The sequence below is a fragment of the Apodemus sylvaticus genome, chromosome 3 (assembly GCF_947179515.1).
Source record: "Apodemus sylvaticus chromosome 3, mApoSyl1.1, whole genome shotgun sequence".
NCBI lineage: Eukaryota > Metazoa > Chordata > Mammalia > Rodentia > Muridae > Apodemus > Apodemus sylvaticus.
The window spans coordinates 117,787,986-117,813,063 of NC_067474.1; the positions used below are offsets into that span (position 1 = coordinate 117,787,986).

The 25,078-nt window shown below is 42.9% G+C and overlaps 1 protein-coding gene and 1 long non-coding RNA gene across 2 annotated transcripts in view; one reads left to right on the forward strand and one right to left on the reverse strand.

Moving 5' to 3' along the window:
- Window positions 1-15,615, reverse strand: part of LOC127681002 (uncharacterized) — a 36,023-nt gene extending 20,408 nt beyond the window's left edge. Inside the window, exon 1 of the long non-coding RNA XR_007977051.1 lies at window positions 15,422-15,615. This is a non-coding gene — a long non-coding RNA (uncharacterized LOC127681002). The remainder of the gene's footprint in view (window positions 1-15,421) is intronic.
- Window positions 15,616-20,890: 5,275 nt separating this feature from the next.
- LOC127681000 (cAMP-specific 3',5'-cyclic phosphodiesterase 4B) overlaps window positions 20,891-25,078 on the forward strand; it is a 37,398-nt gene continuing 33,210 nt past the window's right edge. The window contains exon 1 of the mRNA XM_052176860.1: window positions 20,891-21,372. Coding sequence (XP_052032820.1) covers window positions 21,142-21,372 — 231 coding nt within the window. The 5' untranslated portion in view covers window positions 20,891-21,141. The remainder of the gene's footprint in view (window positions 21,373-25,078) is intronic.

Genomic DNA, 25,078 nt, shown 5'->3' on the forward strand with positions numbered 1-25,078 from the left:
ACAAGTGAAGGAATAGCAGAGTATCAGGGAGTTCAATGAAATACCTTCTATGAATACAGCTTAGAAACAGACCTCACTAGTGTGGGCCAGTGAGAACTGAGAGTGACGCCCAGCTGCCCCATCTCAGGCAAGACTTCTTCCCCCAGGAGAGAATTCATCCTCATCCTCACAGGGCAAATAGAGCCTCTTTAGGAACAGATCTCAAATGATCATCCTTGTGCCATCCCTGACCAATGTTTTGCATCCAATTTTTCAAGAAAGAATACTTTCAAGTGGAATTTCTTTTTAAAAGCTACCATCTTTATTTTTTTAGTTGATATATTCTTTATTTACATTTCAAATGATTTCCCCTTTCCTAGATCCCCCTCCCCAAAAGTCCCTTAAGTCCTCTTCCCTCCCCTTGTTCCCCAATCTACCCTTTCCCACTTCCCTGTCTTGGTATTCCCCTACACTGTTGCACTGAGCCTTTCCAGGACCAGGGGCCTCTCCTTCCTTCCTTCTTGAGCATCATTTGATATGTGAATTGTGTCTTGGGCATTCCAAGCTTCTAGGCTAATATCTGGTCAAGTGGAATTTCTGAGCCACTTCATTTTTAAAATTCAATGTTTAATTCAAAGACCAGCTTCCAAGAACATCTTCATATGACCAGGACATTTCTCTGTGCGGTAGCACTATTTTCAATTGTCCTACCTTCAGTCAATCATCTCTTCCTGGCTCCCTCCTTATGCTGGTGTAGATCTAACATCATGGCGCCTATAGCCTTAGCATGTACCATGCTAAGCATGGAGGATCTGGGATGGAGGGAAAAAGAGATAACTGATAATTCATACTAGTCACTTAGTATTCTAAAGGCTCCCCTGGTTGCAAAATGGGGAACACGGTACCTACCTCATGAGATCTTAGGCATGAAGTTTTTAATAGCATCCTTGTCAGAGGATGCTTGTAATCAATCTCTAAATTTCAATGTTTCATCACATTTTACAGATTGGCATGCCTGTCTCCATTGAAATTTTATCTTGTTTTAGTTACTAGAACTTTGGATGGTATTAATTTAGTATGAAGAAGACATCTGAGTTTTCAGAAGTGATGGAAGAAGAAGGGAGGGGGTGGTGGCTATGAGCTATGGTTTGGTTCCATCCAGAGAAACTGAAGACCTGAGCTCATGTCCCAGTTTCCCCTTGAACTAGCTATATAATTGGAACATCTGTGGATTGCTCAGTCTATGGAATGCATATTTTTTTAATCAGGCTTGCAAGGACTCCCTTCAGAGAACTGCTGTCTGGATGATTTGAGATAACACAAGCACATATATTGGAGAAATTTGTCAAATTATCACATCATGACTTGTTTTACCTAACAGTTACTTTGTCACTCTTGGTGACTGTTTATCCATGGAGAATAAGGTCCTGTGTTTGGTGCTCAGAGGCAGTCTTTGATTTTATTACGCTTTCAGTCATACATAACAGTGCCTGCCAGAAGTCATCACCAATGACATGAAAGAAGATCCAGAAAAGGCCATTGACCTCAGTGGCCTCTGCAATGAGCATCCACTGCCTCAGAAGCCATTTCCTAAGTTCAGGTATATGTGGCACCTGTCCCCATTCACCTGCCAATATCCTTGTCAAACATCAACAGTATTCATTTATCGTTTCTCTCCAACATACTCAAAAGCAGCGAACATTGACCATGAAACATTCGGCCATGGCAGGGTGCGGTGAGAGGCTGGAGGCTAGTGGGATTGGGAGTAAGGACCGGTTACTGGCAGCTGGTGTACACACTCAGATTTGTGTAGGGAGCATGTGCTATAACTTTGATCCTCACTGTCATTCCCAGAACCCTTCCCTCCTTCCTTGGATGTGAATCCTTAGGCTGAGGCCTGGGAAGCCCTAGGAGTTTTGTATGTGGAGCTCTGCACTGCAGACTATGGCACCTATGGAGTCTTCCATTTGAGGAATATTTCTCACTCTGAATGCCCTCCTTTCCCTGTCTCTAGTCCTTAGCTTGCTCTGTCTAAAATGGTGGTTGAAGTGGTATAAAAATGGATTCCCCAGCATGTAATAAGGATACATGCTCCACTATGTTCATAGCAGCCCTGTTTATAATAGCTAGAAGCTGGAAAGAACCAGGTATCCCTCAACAGAAGAATCGATGTAAAATGTGGTATATCTACACAATGGAGTACTATTCAGCCATTAGAAACAATGAATTCATGAAATTCTTAGGCAAATGGATGGAGCTGGAGAACATCATACTAAGTGAGGTAACCCAGTCTCAAAAGATCAATCATGGTATGCACTCACTAATAAGTCGATATTAACCTAGAAAACTGGAATACCCAAAACATAATGCATACAACAAATGAGGTACAAGAAGAACGGAGGAGTGGCCCCTGGTTCTGGAAAGACTCAGTGTAGCAGTATAGGGCAAAACCAGAACAGGGAAGTGGGAAAGGGTGGCTGGGAGAACAGGGGGAGGGAAGGGGGTTTATGAGACTTTCGGGGAGTGGGGGGCCCAGAAAAGGGGAAATCATTTGAAATGTAAATAAAAAATATATCGAATTAAAAAAATGTGTCCTTCACTATGGGGGTTAGGGTTCCTCAGAATGTCCAGAAGATGTTGTTCACTTTCTGTCACTGAAGTAGTATTCATTACACAATGGGCAGTGACTTAAAGCATCCCACACCAAGGTTTCAGCAAAGCTGTGTTCTTTCCTAGAGAACAGAGAACACTTAGGTTCTCATGTGTTTCTGTCTTCTAGAGAATGCACACACTGTAGCCCCTAGTTATTTCCTATCTGTTTCCAGAGCCAGCAATTCAAACCTTTCTCAAATTGTTTCACTGAGATCCCGACTCTTGCAACTCTCCTGTCTCCCTCCTTATTCTAGAGAAAGCTGTGACTGCATTGGTCCACCTGGATCATCTCTCGGGGATCTTCCTTTTCACCCTAAGGTTGGCCCAGGCCCAGCAGGCACTCTGTTGTCTTTCCTCCTTTGCCAATGGCTTTGCACACTAACAGGGCTTACATGAGAGAAGCTGCAAGCTCAGTATCCCAAAATCTTTGGGAGGCCACAATCCTGCTTCCCACAGGTAGGACAGTAACCTCAGGCACTCAACCTACCAGATGCAGTGAGCCACCTGCTTCTGCAGACTTTTGACAGGACACAGCCAGACATCTGTGTGTTACCTGTGAGGCTTTCACGCTAGCACAGCAGCTGAGAATTTGCAAGAGACCAACAGCTATCCCAAAAGCCTGAAAATGAAGGTTCCCCAACCTCTCCTTTGTGGCACTCTATACACCTCTGGTTCTGACTTAACTCTTTACAACATCGTACCATAGAAATGACTTCTTCATGTTTGCTTTAGTTCACAACATCCTGACCCCCACCTTTGTAAATCCCAGCAGAACTCTGCCTCCCTCTCCAGCTATTCTATCAACATCCTCAGTTGCCCCAAGACTGTTCAACCCTTGCAGCAACTCTAAGCACCACTGAGTGTCCCGTCTTTAGTCCTTGCCACACATACAGAACACTGCCAAAGTGCATCCTCCTCCAGGAAACTTCCCGCAACCCTTCTGCTCAAGGAAAGCAATCAGTCCTTCTGAAAGAGTCTCTGGGGACTACAAATACCTCAGTGGTAGTAATTGCCACATTTACTTTCAGTATATGCAAGCCTGAATAGAGAAACTGGTTTCTTCTGTAGACAGAATGGTTGTACTTTTGACAGACGTTAAATCTCTTCTCTGGGTCTGGGTATTATCATCTGGGAAGCAAAGATTTGGATAAAATATGGCTGGCCTCTAAGGGCCATTTGGTTTTAATACTCTTTTGCACCAGGGAGGACTGGTACAGTTGCTTATGGATTCAGAGAAGAAAGGAACCTCCCATATTAAGTGTGTGCCCTGAAGACTTAGAAATCACCACACAAGTTATCACTCAGAGCTTTGTTCTCTGTGTGCAGCCATGGGAGACTGATGAAGCACAGCGAGAACGAGAGGTGCTGAGATCCTGTGTAAATACTTGTCGCTGACGTTTCTCCAGGAGCCAATCAGAAGGCAGTGAATGTGTCCGGGCGTGCAGGACTCCTCTGTGGCAATCCACAGAGTTCTGTCCATTCCCTGAAGACTCACCCTCAACCCTGTGGTTACATGGGAATCAGGCCGTGTCACATGGTCTAGGCATCTTTCCACAGGTCACTCACCTCCCTCCTGTCTCTTATAAAGATCTTTTTTTTTTCCTCTTCCAAACATGGCTTTGAACAAAACAAAATATTTTCTTTTTTTTCTGGAATTAGCACCTCTCCTATCAGCCTGCCTCTCATCCTGGAACTCCTAAAACCTGCTACTTCCCAGTGAGAACCCCTCAAATATGCTCACTGTCCTAATTGTCCCTGGTTCACCTTCTCCCCGCACCTCCATTTATTCAGGGGCATGCAGTCCCGGCACAAAATCCAGTCAGCTCTGCTCATTTCAGAACCTGACCCTGCCCTGTTTTTCTTCAACACTAAGTCCTGTGTGAAATTTGTCTGCTCCCTGCTTTTCATTTCATGTGGGCCCGGCCCTTCTGCCTGTGGGTACCTCTACCTGACTTGTTATTATGCCCTGACTATTTATGTTCTGCGCCCCTCCCAGGCCACATAATCCTTGAGGGCAGCCAGGACTGAGTCCTTTGCCCACTAAAGCATTTGCTCTCCTCATTGTAATCCACCATGAGGCCCTTATACTCAGGCCATCCTTTTTCTGTCCCATTCACCATTTCTTGTCCACCTACCAGTCATTCATAAAATAACGATGATAAATCTATCTTACCAGATTGTTTTACAAATCATTTCATTGAGGTTGAACGTTACCACCTCAGCTGATGTTTGCAATGGTAAATGTCACCCTTTTTATAGTACTTCAATATACCTCAGTCTTTAGTGCATAGAGTTTTAACATTTGGAATGAGAGGAAGCAACAAATAGATTTATTACCAGTAGACATAGTCATTGATTTTGCCCATAAATCTGGAAAACCTATACTCGGCCCTACAAATTATATTAGGTTAATGTATCTCCTTGCACCTATCTGTATATGAGGAAAGCATTTATTAAATGCCTGCTATTTAGTAGACTCTCCTTGAGGCCCTAGCAATTTCAGTGGCCTTTCTTACAGATGAGTCATTCATTCATCTCCAGCTCAAACCCATATTCTCTCCCCAAGGAGAGGTGCAGCATGGAAGCCATGACAGTCATAATGTAAGAAGAGGGCTGGGCTGGGATGCTTCCTCCATCTCATCCTTCTGTGTTCTTCTGGGCTATGAGGTATCAGCTTGGGCTTTCTATTTGGCTGGCTGGCTAGGCTCAATAGCTCCTAATCGACACTACAACTACTTACAATTCATTCAGAGTGTAGCCACAACTCATTCATTCAGTAAATCCAGCCAAGGAAGAAACTGAATCAAGTAAAAGCTTGCAAAAATGAAGCTGTAACTCAGAAAAGCTGACTCACCCTCCAAATGTCCACTCTGCTTCTGTGGGGTGAGAAACACTAGAGCATGCACTATTTAAAAAATGATTCGCATGCTAAGTTTACTGCTGTGTCAAATAACTCAATTTGTTCCTTGTTCAAGGGAGCCTTTTAAATCAGATAATGTGACAGTGTTTGACAAGCGCCAGAAGAAACACCATGGAAAAATAATAAACGTCTAACACTGGCCAAAGAGAAAAAACTACTTTTAAACAATTTAGCATTGCGTTATCTAGATTTTCTGTCTTAAGAGTTGTTTTAAAACAGTGTTTAGTTGCAATATGTATGAAGCTAAGCAGAAAAAAAATATTTTAAAATAGAGTCCAAAATGGCAGAAGTGGCCTGCCAGAATCCAAAATACCCACCAAGTCCTTGTCCATCTGTCTGTCTGTGTTCCGGGGAGATTGATTTAAGCCCGTATTTTCTGCCCAGCCTGCACATTTACATTGGCTAGGTTTTACTGGTAAATATTGGTTTAAAGCAAACACTGAAATCTTTAATCACATTGAAACAGACCCTGCATTATTCTGCAGCAGACCTTGCATTAGAACGGAGGAAAGAGAGAAGGAGCAGGCTCAGCTGACGGCTACAGACTCCAAGAGTCAACTGGGAAAACCAGAACGAAATTTCTTTGGAGGGAGAAAGGCCAGGAAAACCACTGCTGAGATACAAAATTTTGTTTTTCTTAAAGTCTGGAACTGTGTTCAGGGAAGTGACATCGCTTACGGGCCAGGGGAGCTCAGGGCAGGAACGGAAGCACTGCTAATAAGGAGAAGGTGGCCGGCCTGAGGAGAGCCAGCTAGCTGTGACATACCCAGCGTCGGCTTCCTCTGACTCCCAAACTATTCTTGTTTGCTATTGTGACAAGTTGGGTTGCCATGAAACCTGGGCCCTAATTTTACATCTCCTCACAAGTTCTGAATCTGTCACAAAGCAACTGTGTACGCACAGAAGCTGCAAAAGGCATGCTGTTAATCTTTCCCCAATACACAGTCATACAAAACGCCTGTTTGTGCTTGGCCTGGCCTGTCTACATTCGTGTCCAGAACTTGTACATGATCATCTAGAATACCATTCGCTCCCACCCCCCAAACACTTTGAGAGTCCAAATTTCCTGCTGGGTGTTCCTCCTTCTCATCTACCACCTCGGAGCCCCACCTCTGCCCCCCACATCGACACAAATGCCAGGTGCTTAGATGTTAGCTGAGGAAGTCTTCAAGAGGACCGACTGTTTTATCTCTAAAATCTATGATTACCTCTGCCTAATGGAAACATTCACACCCTGTGCTGGGGTGGATGGGGGGATCTGAGGGCATGGATGTGATGGAGATGAATAGCCAGCTCTTACTGAAACTCTTGACGCAAGTAGTGGGGGTTGGGGGGGGTTGGTTGATTGGTTTGGCTTGGCTTCTTAGAGACAGGGTCTCTCTATGTATTGTTAGCTGGCCTGGGCCTCATTGTGTAGACCAGACTGGAACGAACTCACATAGATCTGCCTGCCTCTGCCTCTTAAGTGCTGGGACCAAAGGTGTGTGCCAGCATGCCCAGCTTCTTTTCTATTGTTAAAAAATAGAATTAAATTTCATTATCCACCCCCTCCAAAGAGAACTCCCAGGAAAATGGTGTCTAAAATGGTCTGCTCAGATGGGAGGCTTAGCCCCAAGCTTGGGTTCAGATGAGACTCTTACAGTAATTTTGAAAACTCAGAAACCAGCCTGAGAGAAGAGTCACTCACTGGAATTTAACCCCAGAATGACCCCAAAGGGGCTGTCATCAATTCATAAACTGGTACAGTGCTAACCATATGCTTTGAATTCAGGCTGGACTAGAAACTGGATTCCAGCCTGTACTTACTGAACAAACTGTGTAGCCTTTCTGAGCTACAGTTTGTTTGTTCAGTATGAAAGATGGATAATTACTATTTACTCGGGTTGTTACAGATATTAGATGAGTTGATATACAGAATTTCTCAAGCTTTGCTTGACTGACAATAGGAAAAACAAGATCTCCTTGGGATTTGCCCAGCACAGAGCCATGAGAACCTCTGTGATTCCTCTGGGACAGACTTAGTGAGTTGAAAGTCCAGCTCCTCTATGTCTGTGATCTTGAGAAAGTTACTGAATTTCCATGTTTCTTGTCTATAAGATAAAATTACCTATTACATATGTATATGGTAATATCCAGCTCACCAAATTATGATAAAGATTAAATTGGCTAATGGATATAAAGTGCCTAGGAACTGACTGACTGATTGGTGTTAGCTATAATCCTTACTGTTATTAGCACAACTTTGAAAGCATTTATGGTAGGATGAGTATCGGCCTTGGAATATTCTGGTTTTAGCTATGGTCTTAGGCTCTGGAACAGTAAGGCCCAATAGAAATATAGTGAAAGCTCCACAGGTAATTTAAAAAATTCTAGCAAACTCACGAAAGAAACAAGTACATGTTATTAAAGATTTATTTTAATTCTATCTTTATGAGAATTTTCCTGGATGTGTATTTATCTATCTTATGCATCCCTGGCACTCTCAAAGTGGGGTATTAGATCCCCTGAAGTTGAAGTTACAAATTGTGAGCCACCAGGTGGCTGCCAGCAACTGAACCCAGGTATTCTGCAAGAATGTCAAGTACTCTTAAACACTGAGCCATCTGTCAAGCTTTCAGAAACAATTAATTTTAATAACGTATTTGACTTGTTATATCTAAAATACTAGTGTTTCAACTTGTGATGAAATATAACCAGCTACTGTCTTTAATTATTTTCATGAAAAATGAAATGTTATATCTACAACACATCTCATATCAGACTGGCCATATTTCAGTAACCAAGTAGCTACCTGTGGCTGCTAACACCTGTGGCTGGATGGCACAAGAATCCCAGATTCTAAGTAGTATGAGAACATTTCTCCCCTTTGTGATACATGGACAAATGCAAAACCATTCTTAGGTAACCTGCCTAAAGTCACCCAAGATAGCTCTGTGTACCAGCTACTCTTTCCTAGAGCCAGATGAAAGATTTCAGTCAATAATGTTTTGTGAGATCAGAAAACTACTGGTTTCCTCTCCACTAACCACCTTTGAACTCAACAAGACACACCAGCTTCTTCTATCTATTGCCCTTTGATAATTCTTCTCTTCTAAAAATAAAGTCTGGGGCCTGGAGAGATGGCTCAGGGGTTAAGAGCATGCACTATTAGGATTACAGTTTAGTTCCCAGCACCCATAATGGGAGACTCACAAACACTTGTAACCCCAGCTCCATGGTATCACATACCCTCTTCTGGACTCTAAGGGTACTGACACACATACAAGTGCACACAAGTATGTAACTACATGCACACACATACACGTAATAAAAATAAAATAAATCTTAAACAAAAAAGTTAAAATTAAGATATAAATAACCTTCACATTCCATATGGAACACCCTAATTTTAGGCTACAGTATTTCTTAAGCACCTGTCTTTTGCTTCAAGCAGTAATCTCCGATAACAGTCTACCTCATGTATATCCTTTGTTGTGTTGCAAAACTCTTACAACCTACTACAATCACGGCAACAATTCCTCTTCTTATAGGTGCATTCCATATAGAAAACCAGAAAACGTTGGAGCCAGACTGCCTAGAATTAAGCCTTTTAATTCTAGGGTTCGAGATGTTTACTATTTATGGGATTTGGGGTGAAACACTGAAACCCTCCAAGCTTCTGTTTCTTTCTTTGTGATAGAGGGACAACCAGAGCTTTCCTAAGGTGTGATGAGGATTACAAAGATGATGCATAGACAGTAATCCATAACAGCGAAGCACTAGACAGCTATAAAGTGGATTAAGAGATTTATCAAACACGTTCATACACCATTCTTTTTGTTGCACACTTTTCAATGGCTCCCCATTGCCTGCCAAATAAATGCACATTCCTTGGTGTAGCATAAAACATTCTCCTGGGCAAGCTCTGTGTGGGACTATATTACCGCTGTAGCTTTGTCCAACTCTGGACAAAGCCAAATGTTCTAGGATCACTGGCCTGTCTGCTGCTCCAAATGGGACACAGTGGTGTGACTCCCTTCTTCCTCTGCTCCCATTCTTCACCACCTTCAAATCCATCCCCCACCTTACTGTCTTGGTCCCTGAGTTCTCATTCTGCTCTTTCTGAATTTTGCTCACATTTTTCTAAATGACAATTAAAAAAGCCACTTGGGATTCTAGTAACATTTGATGCAAGGAAATTTAAAAATAATTTGCTGAACATAGATATTTAAGAGAGTTAAAAATCTCCAAATGATTAAGTAGAAGTCCTGTGGACAGAATATCCCTCAGTTTTAACCAAGCCACCTCTAGAAACCTAGGCAAGAATGCAAAAGAAACCTAGAACTCATTACTTTTTGTACCGTTGAATAAATCACTGAGGAAGAACATGACTTATTTGTACATTAGTTTTATTTTTTAAAAAAAAAAAGACAAGGAAGAAGAATTATTAATGCTATGTCTTCAGTACTATCATTAGTAAAGGTCCCTCTCCCTTTAGTAATGGATATCCTAATATTTTCTTATTTGGGGCATGTCAACAAGTCCACTAATGTCCTCCTCTCTTAAGGGTTAGTGTCTACAGGAATGAAAAAAGCAGAAACATTTGGGCAAAATATGACCAGTTGAGAAGAGTGGCCAGCATGAATTGTGAGCACTTAAAGGAAGGGATTTTTAATTCAACCTAGAATGCTTAGAAAATCGAAGATATGGCATCAGGCCAAATCTCAAAAGATAAATGTGCACTACCCTGGAAAGGGCTGCAAAAGCCACTGCAGGCAGGTGCGAAAGCTGGAGCCTAGAAAACTACGATCTCTCTCAGCAGTGGGACTGAAGGCATCAGGCTTGAGGAAAGCAGTCTTTCTACTCACTTGCCTCTGTTCTCTCAGTTCTATGCCTACCAAGTGATCTTACGAATATGCTTTGGAGACGGGATGACTACTAAATTATCAAAAGCCTTTCATATTCTCTACATAGATTAATGCATTAACTTCTGACTTGTCATTAGATTCTTATACATAGGACTAGTTTTGGGTTGAAGGAACCCAAGTCCTGTTTCTGGATCTGAAAATCTGAAGGGATGCTGCATTTTGAACATCAACCAAATGCTGCCACACTGGAGGCCAGGAGGTTTGCTCTCTTAGATGTCTCAAATTCACTTATCTCTCCCCATCACCAATACTGCTCCACAGTGCTAGCCACTGCCATCTGTCGCATAAGCAGTTGCAATTAAAAAGTGGAGATATTTCAGTTTCGACCAGTTGCTAGAACCAAATATTTGAACTGGGTAATAGACTTTTATTTCAACCAGTTTGGGGGGGGGGGCTGAAGTCCAAGATCAATGTCCCAGCAGGTTTATTGTCTAGGAAAATCTGTTCTTGGCTTTAATATAACATCTTATAGCAACAATGTCCTCTGTAAGGTAGCAGGAATAGAAGGTCGAGATTCCTTCAGCCCTTTAGTAAGGTTGCCAATCTTATTCAGAAGGACTTTACACATATAAAGGTTCCACCTCTTAGTTCTACTGCACATAGTTAAGATTCATTATATAAACAGAAGCTATTGTTCTTATTGTGTGGTCGAGGAAACCAAATGGGCATACTAACCTCAAGAAATTTTTCCAAGGTTAATTGATAAGATGCTTATCTCTTAAGTAAGAGATAAATCTAGACTTTAACACTAGAACAGTAAAGCTCCAAGGACCAAGTTATAAACCACTACCAATGATTAAGTTTCTTTGGTGTCCTTTAACTTCAGAGGTACATGCTTGTTTGTTTATTTGTGTGTTTGTTGATTGGACAAATATAAATGTCAATCAGCAATCAAATCCCCAAGTCAGAGTCACCCTAAAAGCAGATTTGTCAGGCAGGATAGTGTCGGTAAAGGGGGGTGGGGAGAGAAAGAACCAAAAAGGGCAGAGCTACCAACTGGCATAGCAGGGACCTAGCTTTCCTTTCGCTGTGTGCCTCCAGGGAATACTGACTTTGATGGTGACCCTGTGTTTATAACAGGGCTTGTGGCTTATTTTTTTTTTAAAAAAAATCACAGACCTTCGAGGTAGAGAACTGAGTCTGTCTTTCTCCATCTCCTCCCTCAACCCCCACCCCCACCCCCCTCTCTCTCATTTCAATGCTTGGAGTGAACTGTAGACAAGCCTCAGTTTTCTCATGTGCATCACGGAAATGACACATCATCATCATCATCATCATCATCATTGTTATTCTGTCCCATGGGCTTTATTTTTCAAGGAAAAATAAAATTGAGGCATGCAAGAGAAAGTGGCCAGTAAACTGTCAAGTTCTATACACAAAACCCAGTTGCAATTGGAGATTTGTAACTTGGCGTCTTGAGGAGTTGCTAAAGACCGAGGCACCACAATGACCTACTTTCTACTGTTATTTCCCTTGAGGGCTGTGAAGCTCTCCAGCGAATCCACCCAGGGCGAAGTCTCTGTCATAAGCAATTGCGATATTCCATATTTATAATGACACATGAACAAAGACCAGCATACAGAAAGCCCACCTAGGGCTTATAAACCGTGCCTTTGGAAGAGTTGCATTGCAGAGCATGTAAGTGTTCTCTCATGACTGCACTTGGATCTAAGAGTGTTCTACTTAGGTTCAAAACACATGCTTTCAGGAGATGTTGCATTCCAACGTGAATACGTTTCATTAACTATGCATCAAAATTAAATACACAGCTTTGAGCACCACAGCTTGATGGGAAAAAAAGATGCTGTTAACTCCAAGAGACAAAATCGTAAAGAGCACCAAATAAATAGCATCAACCTATTTAAATAACAAATCTTCTCTTCATGTAGATGACGCTATATTACACATTAACAAATGTTTATTATACTACGAGAGGAACATAAAAATGAAATAAGCATACTCATTTTGAGGTGCCCAGACTAAGGCCATCTACAGAGCTAGAAACTTGTGCATAAAATTAGGGTCATAAGCTGAATGCAAAGAATCTAACAAATGTATACATCTTACTTCTTCAGAACAGTGGAAAGGATGCCGGTAAGACATCTAAGTTCGTACTTAGGAGATTAGCAGGGGGGTTTGTTATCATTCAACACCAAGGACAGTTTGGTTCCTGAGTAAGTGGTGTCTTAGTGTTACATAGTCAGCATGGCACCCAGCAGCAGGCCTGGTACATAGCAGGTGTTCAGTGTACTTCTGATGAATCAATGATGATGAATGAATGAATGAGTGAGTGAATTAGTTAAAAAACAGTCTCGTGTTTAATTCTCAGTGTCTGATTGGCCATTGCTCTGGTGTGTCGGTAGGATTTGGTGGAAAGCCAATAAAGAGAATACCAAGAAGGCATTTTCCTGAACTAACTCAGCACGAAGGGGCATTTGTGGCCCCTCTTACCTGTGTTCCTTTCCCTAGAGCCCAACTGTTTCTGCACATGATTTAGCTATGAAACATATCAATGTGTATCCTCAGGAAGGTAAAAACTAAAAGGAAGGGAAAGATAGAAAAAGTTCTCCAGTTGCGTTTGGCATGTGTTGTTTCTTAATCCTCACAACTGGTTGAAGCCCCAAATAAGGTAGTAAGAAATGGAGATGCTGTAGGGGAGGGGAGGCCTTTGTCTCAGAACATATGGCTTGCAGGTGGTTCGGGCAGGATTCAGATGAGGCACAGTGCATCTCCAATGAGTATGGCCTAAGTCTGAGTTACTAAGAGCGTCCCAGAGTTCTGAATGGAAGCAAACTGTTTGGCTGACATGACTCAGCTGGGTGAGACCTCCAGAAGGCCCGGTTCAGATGCTCCCTTTTAAAAAATCCCGTTCTTCACACGTGCGAATTGAAGTCTAACATGAGAATCCACATGGAGAAAGCCGAGTATTAACAGTCATAAGTATACTATCGATACATAATTTAATACAGTAACCTCTGAAAATATAAAGAACCGATTAGTATATTTATAATAAAAAATAATAGGTACAAAGAAGGGGCTTTGCTCTGGACACCTGTAAGGCTGGCCACAGCTTGCATATAGTCTCTTAGCAAAATAATTGTAGTTTACATAGCCATTTTATGTTCTGTGCTAAAAATTATGTACAACTACTGACAAAATACACCTACCATCCGTGTGGATTCTGTTAGACTTCAATTCGCACATGTGAACTGAATGTTGATCAGTATTTTTTACAACACCCAAGAACTGTTACCACCTTTCATCGTATCTAGGAAATCCCCATCTTTCCATTTTTTCATGTAAAGTTTGCACAGTTACTTCTTAATAAGTAAATATTTTACCTTCAGAAATGAAGTTTTTAATTGCTATTGTTTTATATAGGATTGAAAGAAAATTAACTTCTTTTTTAAAAACAAATTTTTCTCTAAAAAAAGAAAGAAAAGAAAGAGAGAGAAAGAGAGAGATGAAAGAAAGAAAGAAAGGAAGGAAGAAAGAAAGAAAGAAAGAAAGAAAGAAAGAAAGAAAGAAAGAAAGAAAGAAAGAAAGAAAGAAAGAAAGAAATCCTGTTTTTGTTTCTTATTGGGTGGGTGGTTATGTTTGTGTTGGACTCGACTTTCTCTAAGTGGGACTTCACTGAAAGAAAACTTACACAGAATGTTAAAATGAAACAAATCACGAAGGAAGAGATAAACTTTCCTAAAATGATCAGAGTCGTGTAGCCAGCACATAGACCTGCTTGTCCACTATGGCAGCATAGCCCCCTCCTCCCAAAAAAGAAGTCCTTTCTGGTCCCCGACATGCCCCCACCCCACCAAGATGATCTTTATTTATCTCTTGATTCATAGGTTCAAGTTTGCTCCTTGTTTTAGCATGTTATGTAAATCGGATCATACTTTATTTCAGGTCTTTTTGGTAACCTTTTTTTTAACCATGTATATACTTAGGAAATTTACCCTCCATGTCATATGTGGTAATTTCTCTAATTGAATTGAACCATAAAAACAACTATGCAAACAACTGCCACCTTTTCATGAGAAGACAACCCAATTACATGAACCTTACAAGGGAAAAGATATTTAATTTCTTTTCTATATGCTGTACGTTGGAAAACAGGGAGAGACTTAACAGACATGTTCCTGATGTAAATGAAGCTGGGTTAGAGCAGCATTTAGATAACATTTAATTTGAAGGGAACTTTATTTTTGAGGTATCCTGTGATGTTTTCACTTCCCAATCATATGTATTTGTGGGAACGGAACACTTACCTCTCTGAACTCCAACTTCCTCATTTGTATCCAGTAGAATGTCTCAATTTAGAAAGCATCAAGGTTGTTGGGAGAACTTCTGTTCCCTCCTCTATGAAGTCAGGGCATAAAAAGATCACAGCAAGCCTTGTACTTTACAGCACCAGATTTTAGGGAGCTAGGGTCTGCTGCCAGCCAGGTCACTAGCTTCGTAAGGGTTCATATATATTACATGTATACAGACCTGACTTGGGAAAGCACTCAGAGCTTTCTAATTACCCCACCCTTTCCCACCTCGATCCTCCTCTGGGTCATCCTTCTAGACTCACCCCACCAATACCCCCCCCCACAAACACACACACATTGCTTCTGTGTTAAAATGAAAAGAAGACTGGGGAATTTAGACTATGATCCCAAATAATAGACAAACTGAAAATTTATAAAAACAGGGGAAATGGGGGAAAGGCATTGACTGAGCAAAAGAAGTTTATTCAGAAGTCAATACATTGTATACATTGTGATTTTATTTAATTTATATCCATTTTTATGTAAGCACCAATACATAAATGAAAAAGTTTGTACTATGATGTTAATAATGTTAATATGATGTTAAGTTTTCCTCCTCTGCCATTTCTTAATTTTCTATAATGATCCTCCACGCCATCTGTAATAGGAAGGAGATATCTGCAAAACTTATATGATAAATAAAGGCATATTACCTGGTTTTGCATGCATTCTCCTGTTCTACATTCCCACCAAGTGCAGGGTAGTTCATTTGGCCTCACTTCACATGTGAAGAAATTCAGTTTCACAGCCCTTGGGTAATTGGCCTGAGGTCAGTCACTGCAGCAAGATGAATGTGAGTATCATACCAGGCCTTCTGAGGAAGTGTTGCACAGCCTCCTTCTGCTAAGAGCTACGTTAGATGGACCAAAAAGGGAAGAGGAGACTCAGGACTGACAACATTTAGGAAAGCAATTATGCAATTTTAAGGGGAAAAGACCCGGTCAGATGTTACTTTAAATGCAACATTTTCAGGCATGAGGGTGCTTCTCAGCTCTAAGCTGAATCCTCTTTAGGATAGAGAAAATACAATCCTGCCAGGAATCGGGAAGGTACTATTGTCTTTGATGATTTAACCTCTGACTTCTTCCTTGGCTCTAGCCTTAATTAAAATCAATCATACCCTCTTGTCTTGTCTGTCAAGCAGAGGTGTTGCAAGGATTAATGAACACGGTGGAGCTCCTTTGACTAAAGGAGCTATTTGAATACAATATATCATTACAAGATTAATAATAATTACAACTTTTGCCCATTCATCAAATGCAATGCCTACCTTCCTAGTGATGGAGGGAAAGCTTCCAAAGCCACTCTTGCAGGAACCATAAGAAGGAAGGTGAGCTCTCCCTGTAGCCTCTCTTTGAACGCTAGGCTTCCTGGTACCACCATTCATGCTTGCATTCCCCGTTCTTAGCCATGCCCCCCCCCACACCCACACCCACAGACTTGCTTTTGTAGCGATAGCATTACTTCCTTCAGGACCATCTTACGCATGACAGGAAGAGAGACAGCTCTCTAGAAATATAACCTGTGTAGTTTCATAGAGCCCTGTACACAGAAGAGCCCATATTTGCTGCCTCAAAGCTCATGCTTGATCTTGGAACTTGTGTTTTGCAAATGAAGTTGGCTATTGGCCTGTCCCTCTAGACAGGTTCTCAAAATTTTTGTTTGTTTGTAGGTGTTTTGGGTTTGCTTGCTCACATGCTCGCTCTGTGCAGTGCTGATGGTTAAATATGAAGTCACGTCATTAAGCAAGCATGTTTTCGCTGAGTTGCAGCCCCAACACTATTTTCTCAACCACTCTCTTCCTCTGATCTCTGGCATCCCAGAAACGATCCAACATCCTTCTTCCTCTCATCACCCATGACCACTGCTTCCCACCATCTCTAGCAGAGGCTGGGCACAGGCCCAAGAAAGATCTGAGTTGAGTGAGTGTACTGGGCAAAGTCTAATGGTGGGGTATAGTTAAGACCTGTCCTTGGCGGGCAGTGGTGGCGCACGCCTTTGGTCCCAGCACTTGGGAGGCAGAGGCAGGCAGATTTCTGAGTTCCAGGCCAGCCTGGTCTACAGAGTGAGTTCTAGGACAACCAGGGCTACAAAGAGAAACTCTGTCTCAGATTTAAAAAAAAAAGAAAAAAGAAAAAAGAAAAAAGAAAAAAGAAAAAAAAAGAGCTCTCCTTGCTCTGGGTTGACAAGGGTACAATGTAGCAAGCAGAGCCAGTGTCTCCATATGACAAACCTTATGTTTATCACTGTTCTAGTAGGCTTCCTATTGTGATGGTAAAGGATGTGAACAAATGCTACTTGGGGAGGTATGGGTTTATTTGGCTTCAAGTGATCACAGTCTATCACTGAGGGACTCCAAGACAGGAACTCAAGCATGGCAGGAGCCTGGATGTTCCTCAAACAGAGCATGATGAAGTGCTGCTGACGACCTCACTCCCCACAGCTCTCTCAGCTTTCTTTTTATACAACCTAGGACCACCTACCACAACTGGGTGGGACGTGCAACCATCAATCATTAATCAATAAAATGCCCACCCAGGCGTATGTGCCTCCCAGCAATCTGACGGATTCATTTTCTCAATGAAGGCTTCTTCTTTCCAAATGACTACTTTGTGTCAACAGCATATCCTTTGACCTCAGTACCCAGCGGATCCCAGGGAAGTGATAGCAATACCCTTAGGACTGACTCTATCTGTAAACCAAAGAGTCCTGTGCTGTGGGAAAATGCTTGCCTTTCCTGGGTTAGGCATAGCACAACAACCTGCTGTAGGAACGGTTGCCGGTCGCTGGCAAGCTGTGTGCACACCTTTAGTCATAGGAAGCATTGCCTCAAGTCTCTTGAAGGGTCTGTCTTCCCTTCTCGTATTTCTATGCCTGAAAGAACATGTTATTAAGTGACATGACGCCATTTTGCTAATTGAGTCAAAGGTATCAAAATAATGTAAAATGTTAGCAATGAGGAAAATAAGATGCAAAAACGTAGGCACTCTATGATCTTTGAAACTTTGAGTCTGAAAGTATTTCTGGGGGAAAGAACAGAATGCAGAAGGAAGGAAAACACCATGTTCTCTGCCCCTTTGCTGGGTTTTGATCCAGAAGCCCTACACTTCCGTTTTGCCCCAGGCCCTGCAAAATGCACTGCATATCTTTACTGAAAAACCTCTCTCTGAAAGCCCAGCTCTGCTCTCCCTTCCTCTTCCTCCCCACCACTGTCCTCCATGCTGGGTCTTTGGGTTTCTTTGCTTGCTGGTGCTCCGTGCTGCTCCTTCCTGCTGACCTCCCGACTGAGCAGCAGACTCTTTAATAAGCACTGTCTCCCGTCCTCTTATCTTTTCTCTTCCTAACTTGAATACTCATATCTCCCTTTACAGTTGTAGGACGTGGAAGTCTAGGACCACACAGTAAGTGTCCAAAGAGAAAGCTGGTCTGCCTGATTCTTGCTGCAGCAATGGTGTTTCCTCACCATGGTGCATGGAAGCTGCCCTGTCTGCAGTTGCCAAGACTCTGCAAACAGCTTGGGGAGGCATTTTATTTCCATTTGTACAGGTGTCATCTGAATGTTTCCTGGGGACTCACCACTGACTATTACGGTTCCAGGACTACAAAGCTACAAGATGGAGGCCAGTGCCTAGCTGTTATAACCCTTAGCAGCAAGTGTTAGTGCTGAGCTAGTTACAACCCTGAGTAACAAGTGTGAGGGCATTCCTCCCTCTCACTTATTTGTTTTATTATTATTATTTGTTTATTTATTTGATGTATGTGAGTACCCTGTAACTGTCTTCAGACACTCCAGAAGAGGGCATCAGATCCCATTGCAGATGGTTGTGAGTCACCATGTGGTTGCTAGGAATTGAACTCAGGACCTCCGGAAGAGCAGTCAGTGCTCTTAACTACTGAGCCATCTCTCCAGTCCCCCCACCCTCTCACTTGTATCTGTGCCCTCTGCCTTAGTTGTGATAAGCAGGGCACAGAGTCTTGACTGTAGGATAAGAATTTGGAAAATATATGGATGGAGACAACGTGTACAATTACAAAAGGAATTAGTAAAAATAGTTTAATAAAAAAAAATAAACAGCTTTTATGAGAGGAGAAGAATTTGGAAAGTGACCAATTTAACAGAGTTTTTAAATGGAGCAGCCTGCTTAAAAAATATTGTGGTTGGCCTGGGCCTGAAAAGGAAAAGACAAAGGCTCAAGATGCCACAGGGTCTGTCAGCCAGGCACGAGCATCCCAGGATGTCCTACCTACTGCAATACCAGCACTGCACACACACACCACTTGCAGAAATCAGGTACCACGGTACCTCTCGGAAGAGACTGGCTTTTTTGAAGTGCTTCTGTTGACACAATACTGTGTAATTCCTGTGTGAAGCTGGAGTGGAAATCAGATCTCTTCTCCCTCTTCATGGAGAAATGCATGTGCCCTGTGCTTTTTTATCTTACAGTCATTTTGCATATCTGCTGATTCCAACAGCTCTGAGCAAACTCCTCCCTTCTGGCTGGCCCGCTGAAAGTCTGGTCCCAGTTACAGAGGCTGCTGCAGGTGGTGGTGGTGAAAGGCCCCAAGGCAGTGAAGCCCAAGCAGGCAGCTGGGAAGTGGTTGGACTTTTTCTTTTATTAGAGGCAGGGAGTAGGGTGGGAGGGTTCTGTCCTTTCAGGCAACACTTTCTTGAAGAAGTGTTCTTAGGAAACAGGGGAGGAAGGGATGCTCTAGGAAGAGAGACAGAGAGAGAGAGAGAGAGAGAGAGAGAGAGAGAGAGAGAGAGAGAGAGAGAGAGAAGAGAGAAGAGAATAATTTTTGGGTTGAGACAGCATTGCAAAGGTGAAGAGGAAGAAGGTCAAGGTATGTGCAAGCGTGGCTTGAAATGAGTTTTCTTGAAAACACCTATATTCATGTCTGTGCATTGAGGAGCGTGGAAAAGAAGGCAGAGGAAGCCACCTCCGGTGGTTTTGTGGGTTTTCAAGTATGACATACAGGATGTTGAGTTTTAACCCCTCTTTTACCCTGAAGTGTGCGAATACTGCAGGGATAAACAAATTCCTGATTCTGTGAAGTGCACATCCATGGACAGGCCACTCTGTTTCCCTAGAATTCCCCTTCATTTCTTTCTCTTTCTGCCACACACTTGATGCCACACACACAAAAGTCTTCGTCTGATAAGAAAGGCTGCGTGGCCTCACTGAGGCTTCTCTGTAAACATGGTTGAAAGCACTGCATAAGCATGCTAAAGCTGGCAGGACTGCTGTATCTTATCCTTATCGGCGGCTGTTGTATGTTTGGGTTCTGGAATGTGTGGTAATTAGCTGCTGTTCCTCCGTCTATGTGGGGAATCTGCGTGCTTTATATATCTGGAGTTTCTTTAATTCACCTAAAATTATAAAATGAATTCTGTGTTTATTAACCTAGGTCTTAAGTCAATACCCTGAGGTATTTATTGAGACCCACACACCATTGGCTATGGAACGACATGCCCTGGGAAATGAAAAAATAGCCTTCCAATCACAGCCAGACACATGATCTTGAATGCCTTGGGTTTTTCTTTGGGAGGGGGTGTTTGTTTGTTTGTTTATTCATTTGGTTGATTTTTGTGGGGAGTTTTGTTTTATATGGAACACTTTGAGAATTTCCCAGAAAGCAATAACTAGAAGAGACCCCCTAGCAAAATCTCACATTGGATCCACCTGAGAGTCCGGTTCAGAGTTTCCCTGTGACCCTGGCAGAACCAGAAGGGAAGTCTTGGCTTTGTTTATTATAACAAGAGCCACAAGACTCCCAGGCCAATAAACATGTTCACGTAAAACTCCAGACAGCTTCTCTAGACTGGAGTCTTATCATCGGGAGACCTCATTTTACCTCTAGCTTAAGAGAGAGAATCCATGAAGAAAAAGGAATAGTCTATGCCTCGGACTTGTCCGGGTCAGTGTTGCTGAGAGTTCACAGTGACCTACCTGAAGCATTTTCCCCCAGAATGAATGACTGCCCTGCCTGGGACCAGTACAGCCCAACAGTTGCCCCCACATGGCCAGAGCGAGCCGGTTTCATTTAGAAGAAAAGGAAAGAAAGGGGAAAGCCTCCCTCATTTCTCCTCAGGACTGCAAACACTCAGAAATGACATCACACACCCCACAGAGCCCCGGGATGACTAAGGCAGAAGTAGCCTGAGAAAACTCTGCTCTGCCCTGAGTTTTAGGGCACAGTTATGCAGATGAGCGTCTGGGCGCAGGTTCCCGCCTTCTTCCTCTGAGGAAGTTTCTTGGTAGATCACTGACACCTCATCCCGGCGAGGGGGTGAAAACTTGGCACCGGCCACCCCACCCCCCTCCCGGGCAGAACACCAGAAAGAGCTTGGAAGCAAAGAGTCGGCAAGCAAACAATGAAGGAGCAAGGGGGCACCGTCAGTGGCGCCGGGAACAGCCGTGGCGGAGGAGACTCGGCTATGGCCAGCCTGCAGCCACTGCAGCCTAACTACCTGTCTGTGTGTTTGTTTGCAGAAGAATCATATCAGAAACTAGCAATGGAGACGCTGGAGGAACTAGACTGGTGCCTAGACCAGCTAGAGACCATCCAGACTTACCGCTCTGTCAGTGAGATGGCTTCAAACAAGGTAAGGACACCTCTTTCTCTAACTACAACTGGAGCGCCGGGCAGCAGCTTGTCTGTTGACTTGGTCGGAGTGCCGCACTTTCTTTCCTTGTACCTTGCTACCACAGTAAGCTGAAATTTCTTACTCGGTGTTAATGCCCAGAAACAAATTTCCGAATTTATGCATTATCGAATATAAGTTTGAGGTATCTGCGTTGTTTCCGGATTGTTTTACAAATGTAAGTGCCTCTTTTTTAAAAACATATAATGGTTTGTAGCAAACTAAAATCTGCCTGAGTCTTGCCACATTTTAATCAGTTCAGTAGACACGTGTTCGAGGAAAAAGTAGGTCCATCACTTTTTTTTTTTAAATGAGAACACAAATTTCCTTCAAGTCTGACAATTTCTTGCTGGGAATAGGAGCATTTGGGGATTTATAACACGTCCTTTATGATGATGACATGGTCTGAGACTTAAAAAGAAGAAGAAGAAAGAAGGAAACAATATAGTTTCTCTTCTGCCGCAGAAAGTTAGGCTTTGTTTTGTTTTTCCTGATTTTAAAGGTGAAAATCATTTAAATCCACCTATACTAAAGAAAAATAAAATACCACCCTGATTTTATTTACAATATCCAGAAAAACAAAACAAAACTTTGTGTTGAGGAGCTTTAATTATCTGTCATTATCTCATTTGTTTAATTAACATCTGGACAGAGTGCTAATTTATATAGTGAGGGGTGTTGCTAGTTGCTTTCTTGTTTACACGTTTTCATGCAGATTTTCACTGTCTGAATGTGTGTGTATGCAGGTGTGTGTGTGTGGAAGGGTGTATATGCATGTGTACAAGAGTTTATGTATCTGTGTGCAGGAGTGTGTGTGTGTGTGTGTTACAAGTTGTGCAGTTATCTATGTATCTACATAGGTGTACTTGAAGAGAAAGCCTTGCTTCTTCTGCACCTCACAGAGTATACCTTCAAGGTTCCATACAACTCAAGTTTGAGATATTGTCCTATTGTCCTACATTTCTAAGGCTGGAAGAGACCATTGTCCCCCACCTACCCTTTCAGCCCAAGGTGCATTCCTGATTGAACTTTCCCTTCTTTCCTGGGGGAAAAAGCATCTCTTTGGAACAGAGCTTGCTGGCTCCTCTTCAAAGCACCATGGTGGAGGAAACAGGGCATCCTTAGATGCTGGTGTGTGTGTGTGCGTGCATGTTTGTGTGTGTGTGTGTGTGTGTGTGTGTGTGTGTTGGTGGTGGTGGTGGTGGTGGTGGTGATGGTAGTAGGGTCCTTTTTACTCTGAAACTCTTTCAAGGACTGATCAGTAACAGAGCAGAAATGAACCCTGTTTGAAATGTTAGCTCAGAGTTCACCTTGGTGGGGAGGACACCCTGGGGTTTTAACTAGTATTTTCTGACTTCTCTCAAGCTGGGACTTTCCAGGTTGATGTCAAACCCAGCCGCTTCCCCATGTGGGCTTCACTGTGTAACTTCTCCAAATCACTCTGGGATTTACATAGAATGTTTTGCAGTGGCTTTGCCTGCCTCACAGAGTCAGCAGCTGTTGCGTTGTCTCTTATTTTGTGATATTTAATGCAATCTGGGGAATCTAAAACTGTGGTGATGTCTTCATTGTAAAGGCCATGAATCCCTAGAGTCACCAGGATAAAAGCCAGGGACTAACCAGAGGAGAACAAGAGTGGACAATCTCCACATTCCCATTGGTCGGCACGCCATGTGGGTGTCTGGAGTACTGGCCTTGTCCACTGCCTATCTTGCAAAGTTATGAAAAATGTGTCACTGAACATGAAAGGAGGCATGCATCGAGACCAGAGAGTCTCAGACCCTCAATCTTCCACTCCTCCCTGATGGTTGCTGAGGCAGGAGTCAATGAAAGTTGAATAGAGTTAACACTGAAGAGACGCCATGCAGCTAGCTAAAGCAGAAGCAGGCTGCCTCATCCGTTAGCAAGGTCCCCAGGGGGAAGGTGACAGGGCAAAGCAGTTCCGCAATGGGTAAATAAGAGAATACCATTTCTAAGAAGATCTCTCCACTGAGCCGTTTCCTTCACTGTTGGTCAGATGTTGGTCGTGGACAATGCTAAGCACGAAGGCGAGGGTGTGATGTATAATGTAACAGCACAATGAGAATGTGTTGTGACCATCAGAGGAAAACTTATCAGTATTATCCGGGAAAGCGAGACTAAGTTATGCACAATAAAATTTTTTTACCTTACATTAAAATTTAAATGTCGAAATTATCCGAGAGTTCTGTGTAGTTGGAAATGTCCTCTTCACTATCACCAAGTAGCCAAATTTGGTTGTGTTTTGCTTACTTTTGCTGAACAGGGGAGCCTCAGCAAAACTGAACTACAGAACTGAAAGGGAGTGTCAATGTAACACTTTACAGACGGCGAAAGACTGTGAAGAGCTTTGGAACTGGGGATGTGTGGTTTAAATTCTGCCAGTCTCACTTGCTAGCCATTTTATATGAACTTCCTTAACTGCCCAGAGATTCAGTCTTACAGTAGAAAAGTGGGTCTCATCTCACCAGGTTCACTGTACCCAAAGCCTGCCAGGGCATAGCAATGCAGCGAGTGGTCCTTTACTAACACCTACTCCATTGTTACAAAACCAAATCTGTGACCCTACTTGTGTTTCAGAGCTGACCCAAAGGTTTTTGTTTACAAAGTCTGAACTTAACTTTGAAGTACAGAGGGCAGAGCCGCTGTCCTGTGAAGGGAATGTTACTTGGTCACATAGGTGCCAGTCTGTGGAAAAGGTGAAGATTCGCCTGTCTGGTAGGGGGAAAGCGAATGGCCTTTAGGGTTTCTTTACACCTGGACTGGGCAGGGCTTCCTTGTTTGTTTATGATTTTCCTTACCCAATCTGTGGCCTAAAGAAATGGAGTGATTCAAAGGTATAGCTGATCTCCCCTATGCTTCTTCAAGCCGGCGGACAGGAACTGCTACTGTACCTAACAGCAACAGTGTTTTCCTTTGCCTCAGTTTTCTTGATCCTTAAATATTAGCAATAGGCCAAGTGGGATTTCAAAATTTTAGAGACACTTGCAGCAGATGAATTAGTGTTAGAGAACATTTTCTTTTTCAACCTTAAAAACGTGGCAAGAAGACAGAACAGGTGAGCTGGAGCTTGAAGGCCTTGGGCATGGTTTCTGGTGCCGGGAAGGATGCCTGGACCCCCTCAGCCAGCAGTCGGGGTTAAAGGTTAGGCATGTATGTCAGCTGCACCCTCTTAGATCTGTATATGATTTGTTGTTCTCCTGACCTGGAAGAATTGTCTTCCTCTTCAGCAAAAACTCGTTAGAGCATGAGTTCATCTGCCAAAAAACAGTCTGCTGTTTTGAAAACAGGATGCCTGAGCTCTGCCCCCCCCCACAAAAAAGAGGAACGGAAAGAGAAACAGTATAGAAAGGAAGAAAGCGAACAGCCCCACAGGGATCCCCAGGCCAAGCCGGCACAAACAGTGACCTCTCTTTCCGACCTTCCCTATGGCTCAGTTCCTGAGCTCCTGTCACCAAAGCCAACCCACGTCATCAGAGGAGGATAGGAGGAATGGCACAGCTGTTGTGAGGGTGACTAGAATTTCCTGTCGCCTTCCTGACCGACGAAGTCAGAGAAGTACAGGGTTGCAACAACAGTGACTGAGGAAGGACTGGGCCCAGAACAATCCCAGGGAGATGGGGCGGGACTGGGAAGACAGGATGGGAGG